The sequence below is a fragment of the Oncorhynchus clarkii genome, chromosome 5 (genome assembly GCF_045791955.1).
Source record: "Oncorhynchus clarkii lewisi isolate Uvic-CL-2024 chromosome 5, UVic_Ocla_1.0, whole genome shotgun sequence".
NCBI classification, from domain to species: Eukaryota; Metazoa; Chordata; class Actinopteri; order Salmoniformes; family Salmonidae; genus Oncorhynchus; species Oncorhynchus clarkii.
The window spans coordinates 20,911,537-20,923,856 of NC_092151.1; the positions used below are offsets into that span (position 1 = coordinate 20,911,537).

Genomic DNA, 12,320 nt, shown 5'->3' on the forward strand with positions numbered 1-12,320 from the left:
GTAGGCATAGAAATGCATCCATAGGTACAACTCCAATTGACTCAAATTATGTCAATTAGCCTATCAGAAGCTTCTCAAGCCATGACATAATTTTCTGGAATTTTCCAAGCTGTTTAAAGGCACCGTCAACTTAGTGTATGTAAACTTCTGACCCACTGGAAGTGTGAGTGAAAAAATCTGTAAACAATTGTTGGAAAAATGACTTGTGTCATGCAAAGTAGATGTCTTGGCCGACTTGCCAAAACTATAGTTTGTTAACAAGAAATTTGGGGAGTGGTTGAAAAACGAGTTAATGACTCCAACCTAAGTTGGAGTAAACTTCCGACTTCAACTGTAGTTAAGTTTTGAGGTTGGGGAGAGGACTCGGTCCCACACCACATCAGTTACCAGGCCTTCAAACTGATACACTTTGGTATTGGTTATTTTATTAGGATCCCCATTAGCTGTTGCGAAAGCAGCAGCAGCTACTCTTCCTGGAGTCCATACAAAACATGACATAATACAGAACATTAATAGACAAGAACAGAACATTTAAAAAAGAAAAGTGTTTTAAATGTCATACAGCCTACATATCAATACATACAATATCTAGGTCAAATAGGAGAGACGCAATGATGTGTTTCTTTATCTGTTTTTTTAAACCAGGTTTGCTGTTCATTTGCACAATATGAAATGGAGGCGAGTTCCATGCAATAATGGCTCTATATAATACTGTATGCATTCTTGAATTTGTTCTGGATTTAGAGACTGAAAAGACAGGTGGCCCACTGGTCTCCTACAAACACTCACGCACACACACACACACACACACACAAAGACAAATACTTTGTATAATCATAAAACATAAATATACACCTATAGTAAATATACACTCATTAGCAATGTTATGCTGCATTGTTTTGTCCTTTTTGAGAGATATTGAAATTTGTCTTCTGCGTTACACAACTACCTCAAGCTGCACTTATGTCGCCCTCTCTCTCATCAATTGTCCCCCTGCTCCCCCACTATCCTCTCCTCCGTCTCCCCCTCTTCCTCGCCCCGGTCTCTCCCTCTTCATCTGTTGCCCCCACTCTCGGTCCCAATCACAAATGAGACCTGAGAAGATTTGGAAATAGGCTGAGTGGAAGTTTAACCCTATTACTTGTACCAATTAAATCTTCTCAGATCTCGACCAGTGGATAGGGTTTTGGCAAACATTTGGGATTAGGCACATCTCCTCTTACCTGGTTAAACACCCTCTTCCTGACCCTGATGGTCCCACCTCTCACACATGCTGGCCCAGGGGTGGTGCTGAAGGATTGGGAGGAAGGATCGATGGAGTGGCGGTCCTTCCCATCATATCTGTCCAGTAATAGGTTCCAGTAGTAACCCTGAGTGAGGCTGAAGAAAGCATTTCTCTCCTCGGCCATGTAACGCAAACACATTCAGAGCAGAGGGAGAGGAGCTGGTGTAGGGATAGGTGGTATAGGAAGAGGAGCTGGTGTAGGGATAGGAGGTATAGGGAGAGGAGCTGGTGTAGGGATAGGTGGTATAGGGAGAGGAGCTGGTGTAGGGATAGGTGGTATAGGGAGAGGAGCTGGTGTAGGGATAGGTGGTATAGGGAGAGGAGCTGGTGTAGGGATAGGTGGTATAGGAAGAGGAGTTGGTGTAGGGATAGGAGGTATAGGGAGAGGAGCTGGTGTAGGGATAGGTGGTATAGGGAGAGGAGCTGGTGTAGGGATAGGTGGTATAGGGAGAGGAGCTGGTGTAGGGATAGGTGGTATAGGGAGAGAAGCTGGTGTAGGGATAGGTGGTATAGGGAGAGGAGCTGGTGTAGGGATAGGAGGTATAGGGAGAGGAGCTGGTGTAGGGATAGGGAGAGGAGCTGGTGTAGGGATAGGGAGAGGAGCTGGTGTAGGGATAGGGAGAGGAGCTGGTGTAGGGATAGGGAGAGGAGCTGGTGTAGGGATAGGAGGGATAGAGAGGAGCTGGTGTAGGGATAGGAGGTATAGGGAGAGGAGCTGGTGTAGGGATAGGAGGTATAGGGAGAGGAGCTGGTGTAGGTATAGGGAGAGGAGCTGGTGTAGGAGGAGCTGGTATAGGGAGAGGAGCTGGTATAGGGATAGGGAGAGGGAGAGGAGCTGGTGTAGGGATAGGGAGAGGAGCTGGTGTAGGGATAGGGAGAGGAGCTGGTGTAGGGATAGGGAGAGGAGCTGGTGTAGGGATAGGAGGTATAGGGAGAGGAGCTGGTGTAGGGATAGGAGGTATAGGGAGAGGAGCTGGTGTAGGGATAGGAGGTATAGGGAGAGGAGCTGGGGTAGGGATAGGAAGTATAGGGAGAAGAGCTGGTGTAGGGATAGGAGGTATAGGGAGAAGAGCTGGTGTAGGGATAGGAGGTATAGGGAGAGGAGCTGGTGTAGAGATAGGAGCTGGTGTAGGGATAGGAGGTATAGGGAGAGGAGCTGGTGTAGAGAGGGTGTATAGGGAGAGGAGCTGGTGTAGGGTTAGGAGGTATAGGGAGAGGAGCTGGTGTAAGGATAGGCGGTATAGGGAGAGGAGCTGGTTTGGAGATAGGAGGTATAGGGAGAGGAGGTATAGGGAGAGGAGCTGGTGTAGAGAGGAGGTATAGGGAGAGAAGCTGGTGTAGAGGCTGTATAGGGAGAGAAGCTGGAGTAGGGATAGGAGGTATAGGGAGAGGAGCTGGTGTAGGGATAGGGAGAGGAGCTGGTGTAGGGATAGGAGGTATAGGGAGAGGAGCTGGTGTAGGGATAGGAGGTATAGGGAGAAGAGCTGGTGTAGGGATAGGAGGTATAGGGAGAGGAGCTGGTGTAGAGATAGGAGCTGGTGTAGGGATAGGAGGTATAGGGAGAGGAGCTGGTGTAGAGAGAGTGTATAGGGAGAGGAGCTGGTGTAGGGATAGGAGGTATAGGAAGAGGAGCTGGTGTAGGGATAGGCGGTATAGGGAGAGGAGCTGGTGTAGGGATAGGAGGTATAGGGAGAGGAGCTGGTGTAGAGAGGAGGTATAGGGAGAGAAGCTGGTGTAGAGAGGCTGTATAGGGAGAGAAGCTGGTGTAGGGATATAAGGTATAGGGAGAGGAGCTGGTGTAGGGATATGAGGTATAGGGAGAGGAGCTGGTGTAGGGATAGGAGGTATAGGGAGAGGAGCTGGTGTAGGGATAGGAGGTATAGGGAGAGGAGCTGTTGTAGGGATAGGAGGTATAGGGAGAGGAGCTGGTGTAGGGAGAGGAGCTGGTGTAGGGATAGGAGGGATAGGGAGAGGAGCTGGTGTAGGGATAGGAGGGATAGGGAGAGGGGCTGGTGTAGGGATAGGAGGTATATGGAGAGGGGCTGGTGTAGAGAGGAGGTATAGGGAGAGAAGCTGGTGTAGGGATAGGAGGCTTCTGACCCACTGGAATTGTGATACAGTGAATTATAGGTGAAATAATCTGTCTGTAAACAATTGTTGGAAAAATGACTTGTCATGCACAAAGTAGATGTCCTAAAGGATGTGCCAAAACTATAGTTTGTTAACAAGAAATTTGTTGAGTGATTGAAAAATCAAAAGTTTTAATGACTCCAACGTATGTGTATGTAAACTTCCGACTTCAACTATAGGTGGTGGAATAAGAAGATGGGTAGGAGTGGGGGGAGAGATGCATTTGTGTACATGGTGAGTCCTTCCGCCATACGACACTGTAAGCAACAGACCATGCAGGTCTGAGGTGGAGGTGACTGGAGCAGGGGGCAGAGAAACAATCCATCCCTCAATCTATCAACCCAATATTATCTGCGTTGAACTTTTGTCAGCACTTTGTCACTCAACACTTCGAAGAATCCAGACCTAACACTGTGTGTGTTTGTGCACGTGTATTTAAATACGATACCTGAAGTGGTTGTATAGGGAGGGCTACGACGTTGTTTGATAACTTGCCCGTCTAGCCCAACCCGGCCATCAGCACGACCGCATTGAACAGCTCGGGAATCATCCTCATCTTCAGGCGCCAGACGCTTTAGCAGTGTGAAGAGTTTAGTTTGATCCTGACACGAAACCCAAACCGGCTGCGCGCGTGCGCCATCATGCATATATTTATTTTGCCCCCCACACCAAACGCGATCACGACATGCAGGTTAAAATATCAAAACACACTCTGAACCAATAACATTAATTCAGTTCTGTCTTCACATTCTGCGATTGGCTTGAGTCTACGTCAGCCGACAGACTACATTAACTGTAGCTGTTTATTTGATCTGCGCATGTGCCAGAAACAGCAGCGTAAGCTTCTCCATATGCTTATGCACGAGTGAAGTAAGTTCGGAAAAGCTTAAAGTATGCATAATTTTCACATACAAACGTTATATGTCCGAACTCCGAATCAATTAGGCTTCCCCAAAATAAGATGGTTGCTGTGGTAGAATGTAGGGGTCAGTGGAGGCTCCCTTCATAAAAAGGTTAATAGTGATTTTTTTTTTTTTAAGTGATCCTTTTGAGATAAAACTATATTAAATATATTCCTCTCACCAAAAAAATGATTAAAACACACTGTTTTGCAATGAAGGTCTACAGTAGCCTCAACTGCACTCTGTAGGGTAGCACCATGGTGTAGCCAGAGAACAACTAGTTTCAGTCCTCCTCTGGGTACATTGACTTCAATATAAAATCTAGGAGGCTCATATTTCCCTTCCAATTACTTACTCAGTGATTATGACAACTTCCGGAGAACGTCCTCTAACCTATCAGAGCTCTTGCAGCATGAACTGACATGGTGTCCACCAAATGAAAGGATCAGAGAATGAATCTAGTGCTGAAAACATAAGCTACAGCTAGCTAGCACTGCAGTGCATAAAATGTAGTGAGTAGTTGACTCAAAGAGCGAGAAATACAAAAGTTGAACAGTTAAATTAATTTCTTCAAAAATGAAGGACTCAAGCGGGAGCTAGCTATATTTAGTGTATTTTTGTTTCACTTTCACAGCTAGCAAATGCAGCTAGCTAGTTTAGCCTACTTTTACCTCTTAAGCTTACCCCCTACTTTTTCGAACATTCTGTTAAAAATCGCGCAACATTTCAGCGTCCTGCTACTCATGCCAGGAATATAGTATATGCATATGATTAGTATGTGTGGATAGAAAACACTCTGAAGTTTCTAAAACTGGTTAAATCACGGCTGTGACTATAACAGAGCGTGTGTTTCATCGAAAAGCGCAAGAAAAACTGGTCACTGAAAGCTGAAAATAATATCCATGCGCCACTTGCATGTATTGTTTAAAGGACACCAAATTAAATATGGACACGGATGCAATTCCTACAGCTTCCACACGATGTCACCATTGTCGTCATTTTCCTGAGAGTTATTTCTTGGGAAAACAAAGGAGGGGGATTCCATTTCTTCCGGTCTCCGACAGGATGTTTTGGAGGAAAGTTTTCCGACCATGATTTCAAGACGTGGAGCTATTGAATACACATCGCCCCGTGATCATTTTGATAGATTATAAACGTTTACTAATACCTAAAGTTGGATTACAAAAGTATTTCGAAGTTCTTTGTTAAAGTTTATCGTCAACTTTTTTAATTTTAAAAAATGACGCAGCGTTTTGAAACAATGTTTTTTTCTGAATTACACAGTTTCCATAGATGGCTATTTTGGGTATATATGGACCGATTTAATCGAAAAAAAGACCCAATAGTGATGTTTATGGGGCATATAGGAGTGCCAAGAAAGAAGCTCGTCAAAGGTAATGAATGTTTTATATTTTATTTCTGCGTTTTTGTGTAGCGCCGGCTACGCTAATTATTTTGTTTACGTCGCCTTCAGGCATTTTGGGGTGTTGCATGCTATCAGATAATAGCTTCTCATGCTTTCGCCGAAAAGCATTTTAAAAATCTGACTTGTTGGCTAGATTCACAACGAGTGTAGCTTTAATTCAATACCCTGCATGTGTATTTTAATGAACGTTTGAGTTTTAACGAGTACATTTAGCATTTAGCGTAGCGCATTTGCATTTCCAGGTGCCTACTTGAGACGTCTGCGTCTCAAGTAGGATCAAGAGGTATTAAACACCCGGCTCAAACAGAGGGCTGCTATGTTAGCTAGCTGGCTATGGCTTCCAACACTGGAACTCTTCCACATCAAGGTAAACTTTTGGTTTTTCTAATTCAGTGGTTCCCAAACTTTTTATAGTCCTGTACCCCTTCAAACATTAAACCTCAAGCTATGTGCACCAGGGTCAGCGCACTCTCAAATGTTTTTTTGCCATCATTGTAAGCCTGCCACACACACACACACACACTATACAATACATTTATTGGAACTCTAGGGGCAGTATTTTCATTTTTGGGAAAAAAAACGTTCCCGTTTTAAACGGGACATTTTGTCAGGAAAAGATGCTAGAATATGCATATAATTGACAGCTTTCGATAGAAAACACTAACGTTTCCAAAACTGTAAAGATATTGTCTGTGAGTATAACAGAACTGATGTTGCAAGCAAAAGCCTGAGAAAAATCCAATCCGGAAGTACCCCAGGTTTTGAAAGCGCTGCATTCCAATCACTCCCTATTTGGCTGTGAATGTACCATCAACGAGCTTACGCTTTCTACGTATTCCCCAAGGTGTCTGCAGCATTGTGACGTAGTTTTACGCATTTCTGTTGAAGAATAGCCGTATGCGGACACATTGCAGACAGAAAAGAGCTCCAACTTCATAATCATAGCCTCAATTTTGTCCCGCACATTGAATATAGTTGCGGAGAGTCCCTGTAATCCTAGATTCAGATCATTCAGCGAGAAAAAACATCACCCAGATAGGCCAGTCGTGTGAGTGGTCTTGCAAGCGGTCAGACAAGTGAAAATTATGGTCAGTAAAGAAAACTTTAATCTCGTCTCTCAATCAAAAAAACATGTCAATAATTTGCCCCTTGATAACCAGCGCACTTTTGCATGTTGTAAAAGCGTTACATGGTCGCTGCCCATATCATTGCATAATGCAGAAAATACACAAGTTCAGGGGCCTTGCTTTAACAAAGTCAACCATTTTCACTGTAGTGTCCAAAACATCTTTCAAGCTGTCAGGCATTCCCTTGGCAGCAAGAGCCTCTCGGTGGATGCTGCAGTGTACCCAAGTGACGTCGGGAGCAACTGCTGTCATGGCTTTTATAGATACCAAAACATCTTGACCACCAAAGTCCATTTGATGTCACAAAGCTGTCCAGTACTTTAAAAATATCCTCTCATGTTGTCCTAGTTTCCAGTGGTTTGCAGAAGACGATTTATTCCTTAATTGACCCCCCATAAACGTAACGGACATATACAGTTGAAGTCGGAAGTTTACATACACTTAGGTTGGAGTCATTAAAACTCGTTTTTCAACCGCTCCACACATTTCTTGTTAACAAACTATAGTTTTGGCAAGTCTGTTAGGACGTCTACTTTGTGCATGTAAACAATTGTTTACAGACAGATTAATTCACTGTATTACAATTCCAGTGGGTCAGAAGTGTACATACACTAATTTGACCTTACCTTTAAACAGCTTGGTAAAATTCCAGAATATTATGTTATGGCTTTAGAAGCTTCTGATAGGCTAATTGACATTGTTTGAGTCAATTGGAGATGTACCTCTGGATGGATTTCAAGGCCTACCTTCAAACTCAGTGGATCTTTGCTTGACAGTTTGCCCTCAGCAGACCTGAAATTTGCTCAGTGCCCAAAAGTTTTTGAGGGAACATTGGTTGGGAGTTCTCTGTATGAGGGAGTTAAGAGCCCCATCACTTGCGGTACGGGTTTGGAAGTGAAAGGACCTTATATCAGTAAGAAATCATTTTCTAAAAACAAAAAGGGTAAATTGATACACACCTTTTATAGGGTTAGTGTTCCCACACGGCCATTTCTCTATGTTACAGCGTGTGTTTACAGAAAACAAATGGAAGACAGTGTTGACTACTTGTGCTAATTAGCTACATGTGTCTCCTAACACCTGTGTGTAAACGGAAGACAAAAATGTTGTCACTGAAAAATACTGTCTGCTGCAACTGTGAGAAAATCGATTAAAAGTCTGTATTTTGCATTTATGGAATAATTTTGATGTGAAATGAAAGTAGAGGGATTTATGTTTCCAGAACCATACAGCAATTGAGAATCTGTTCACATTTAGATTGAGTATTTGGCTGTTTTGGCTTCCAAAGCCAATTCACCTTTAAACAGAACATGTAGGCCCTTGTACTGTAAGGAGTAATGTTAGGCTCCTTTAGTGGATTTTTGGGCTAGGACTCTCCTACTGTATGTTTACTTAACTGAGGGCTAAATCCTCCCAAATCAAAAGCGTCCAATGGATACAGAATAAAAGGCATCTCCATAGACAATGTGTTATGTATGAAATAATGTGATACCATTATATAGCATGTATCCTAGGCACTAATGTATGTTGCTACGAGAGCAGTAATACGTATTCAAGTACCGCGCATGCGCAACAATGCACTGCGCTTGAGTTTGAATAACGAATTCAAAGGCTGTGTTCGAGGGCATCAAAACCGGTATTTATCATTTAAAAAAATAAATACTATTTAACCTTTATTGTGAATGACTGACTGACCTACAAATAACATTTGTAGTTATCCAAGGTGATTATTGACTCGTATTTAAAATCAATGTCGAATGCGCCCAAAGACCGTACAAGAAGAAGTTGTGACAAAATGTGAAATTCGCACTCCGACCTGTGAAAGGCAGCAATCGCAACACAGCGTCTTAGTCTACCGGAAACTACCAAGAAGAAGTAATGTAAATGTTATCTATGCTTGAAGTATAATTCCTACCATGCAATGGGCACCGAAATTTGGGTGAAACATCGACTTTATTTGCTTGATATTGAGGATATCACGTTGATAGCTCTACCCCAAAAATGGACCCGCTGCTGCAAATGGACAATTTCGATAGCACCATAGAGGATTGGGCTACATATATCGAGAGACTTGAGCAGTATTGCTTTGCTAACGATGTAGAAGCTGAAAGGAAAGTGGGGGTACTTCTGGGTGTAATGGGAGCTAAAACATATAACTTGCTAAGTACCCTTACAGCACCGACAAAGCCAGAAGAGCAGACTTTCAAAGAGATTGTAAACGCGTTACAGACCCATCTAAATCCAAAGCCGCTGGTCATAGCCGAACGTTTCCGATTTCACAAACGGAATCAGCAAAAGACAGAGTCAATACCGGAGTACATTGCGGAGCTCCGCCAGCTCTCGCAGTATTGTCAGTTCGGACAGGGATTGTCGGATGCGCTCAGAGACAGGCTGGTATTCGGGTTACACAACGAGAGCACACAGAAACGGCTCTTATCAGAAATAGATCTGACATTGGCGCGCGCATTGGACATAGCCATATCAATGGAAACTGCCGCAAAAGATGCAGGAGAGTTACAGAGGAAAAATACAGTGGAATGCACAGTGAACCAGTTGAACACCCGACGTCAAGATAAATCACAGGCATGCTTTCGGTGTGGTAAAAAGTCACATGACCCTGTCGATTGTTGGTTTAAAGACAAAGACTGTAGACAATGTAACAAAAGAGGACACATACAGAAAATGTGCAAATCGAAGCAGAGTGATAAAAAGTCACCCAAAACAGGAAAGAGAGAAGGAGAAGTGCATCAGGTTACTGAAACTGATTCAAATGACTCTGATGAAGACATGTCATGTCTTGAACTTTTCTCTCTTAAAGAGACAGATCGCAAAATAATCTATGTGACACCTGAGGTAGAGGGGGTGGACACAATGTTTGACAGCAAGGACATCAGTTCACATACAGATAGACAATTGCGTCAGAGAACGTTGGAGAAAGGGAAGGAAATTGCCACTATCTCTGATGATGATGGTGGTGATGATGATTATGATTATAACGATGATAATGGTGACGATGATTATGATGCTAATAATGGTAATGATAATTATGATGCTGGTGACAGTAGTGATAAAGATGGTGATGATGATGCCTGTGACAACAGTTCTAAAACCAGAGACAAGCCCTACCACTGCTTAGACTGTGGTAAGAGTTTTACCCGAGTCTATCATTTAAAAAGACACAAGCAAACACATAACAAAGAAAAATGTCACCAATGCTCTGATTGTGGTAAAAGCTTCACTCGACCGGAACATTTGAAAAAACACCAGCGAAGCCATATGACTGACAAATCATACCATTGCACTAACTGTGATGAGTGTTTCTCTAAAGCAGCACAACTAAGAAGTCACATGAAAGTGCATGCCGGGGAAAAGCCTCACCTCTGCACCGACTGTGGGAAACTATTCCAGTCGTTACACGCGTTTGAAAGACACCAGCAGAAACATGCTGGAAAGATGCTTCACCAATGCTCAGACTGTGGTAAAGGTTTTACCAGAGCCTATCACTTGAGAAGACACCAGCATACACATAAAGAGAAGTCTAATTACTGCTCTGATTGTGGTAAGAGCTTCACTCGTCCGGAAAATCTAAAAAGACACCAGTGGAAACACAAGGAAAAGACACGTTACCACTGCTCTATGTGTGAGGAGAAGTTCTCTACACAGGCAATGTTAAATAGTCACCTGCAGGTACATGTTGGAGAGCTACCTCACCATTGCTCTGACTGTGGAAAGGCGTTCTCAGACAAAAGACAATTTGAGATCCACCAGAAAAGACATCAGCGAAAAACTGTAAAAAAGAGGTCTTACCTTTGCAGTGACTGTGGAATGACTTTCAACAAGCCAAGCACATTTAAGGTGCACCAGAGATCTCACACCGGAGAAAAACCATACATCTGCTCAGAGTGTGGGAAGAGTTTTGTCCAGTCCACCACACTCCGGATCCACCTCCAGTGGCACGCTGGGGAGAGGGCCAGCTACTCCTGCCCTGTCTGTGGGAAGATTTTCTCTCGAGCTGACAGTGTGAGGAGACACCAGATGGTTCACACAGGAGAGAGACCTCATGAGTGCCACTGTTGTGGGAAACGCTGCTTCCGACGGAGTGCTCTGATTATACATATGAGGAGTCACACTGGAGAGAAACCATACGTTTGTTCTGAGTGCGGGAAGAGGTTCTCCCAAGACGGTGACCAGAAACGACACCAAATAAGACACCACCCTGACCTCTGACCTGAAGAGGACAGCAGGCACAGGCAGGCTTCAGTACAGGCACACAGGCACCCAAATCCACCCTCACCCCCTACCCTACTAGCTCATACCCCCTAGCCCCTATACCAGGGGGTCGCAAAGTCATTCCTGGACGGTCTAGTGTTTTTTACTATTTCATATATTATGGCTAAAATCTGCTAGCTAGCTAACCAACAATTGTAATTATGTATTTGAGAGACAAGTGCTCATTGTGCAAATGTATTTGTTTTCAATCAACATTGGAGATGAAATATAGCTTACATGTTGTCAACAATCTAAGCAAACTCCATTTGTTTTGCCCCATAGTTGCACACGCATCTGTTTTGTTGCTAAACAACCAACCCCTCTATGCAGATGTTGAAGCACCGTTGCTTGGAAAAACTCCCTAGAAAGGCAGGAACCTAGGAAGAAACCTACAGAGGATCCACATTCATAATTTTTTCCGTAACTATATTTCTATCCATTCATCATTGTGTACAGTATTCATGGTGCATTCAATAGATGGAAAACAACAAAAAATGATTTAGCAAAGCAGGATACTAGCTACAACTACAGTTGTTTATCCCAGTAGCCTACATTATGCACAGAAACCACGTGATAGGCTTCTGATCACCGAAAAGGTCACTAGTTAGCCACAAAGTAAGAAGGTCTGCCTACTTGACCAATCAGATGAATGTTGAACGTGTATGCTGGCTTACAGTTTGCAGGCAACGACCAATCAGATGAGGGAGTGTGATGACCGTATGCCGACCGGCATGCAGGGGCAGACGAGAGACATGCATTTGTTTTGTCTAGTGATCCATCAATGATTTGGTTATTTATTATCCATAATAAAACCAACATTTCTAAATGCAAATCGGATGTCTTATTCAAACTCCGCTTGCAGGCTTTATCATGATGTTTGCCCTTACTCATAGTTACTTGTCTTAACCCTACATATGAGGACACCAAGGTCCGGACCTCAAATGTTTTCGAAAAACAAAAAAACAGTAGCGGCACAGTTATAATGCAAATAAACTACAATATAAACTGCATGCTACAGTCCTACTGCAGTATAACTAGTTGAACTTAATATGCAATTCAATTGAACTGCACACTGAGTTGATTGAAGACAGCATATTGCAGTTCATTTGATAGTTTTACCATTTTGTTACTAAGTATGAGTTAGAATAGTAGAATACAAAAGGGGCAGTTTCCAAACTTAG

General features: G+C 43.3%; 1 protein-coding gene across 1 annotated transcript; it reads left to right on the forward strand.

Annotated features, from left to right (window-relative positions):
* Nucleotides 1-9,741: 9,741 nt before the first annotated feature.
* On the forward strand, nt 9,742-11,971 carry LOC139409646 (zinc finger protein 883-like). Its single transcript, XM_071155066.1, has one exon. It carries the CDS (start codon nt 9,742-9,744, stop codon nt 11,095-11,097), a length of 1,356 nt encoding a protein of 451 aa, XP_071011167.1. The 3' UTR covers nt 11,098-11,971.
* The last annotated feature ends 349 nt before the right edge of the window (nt 11,972-12,320 follow it).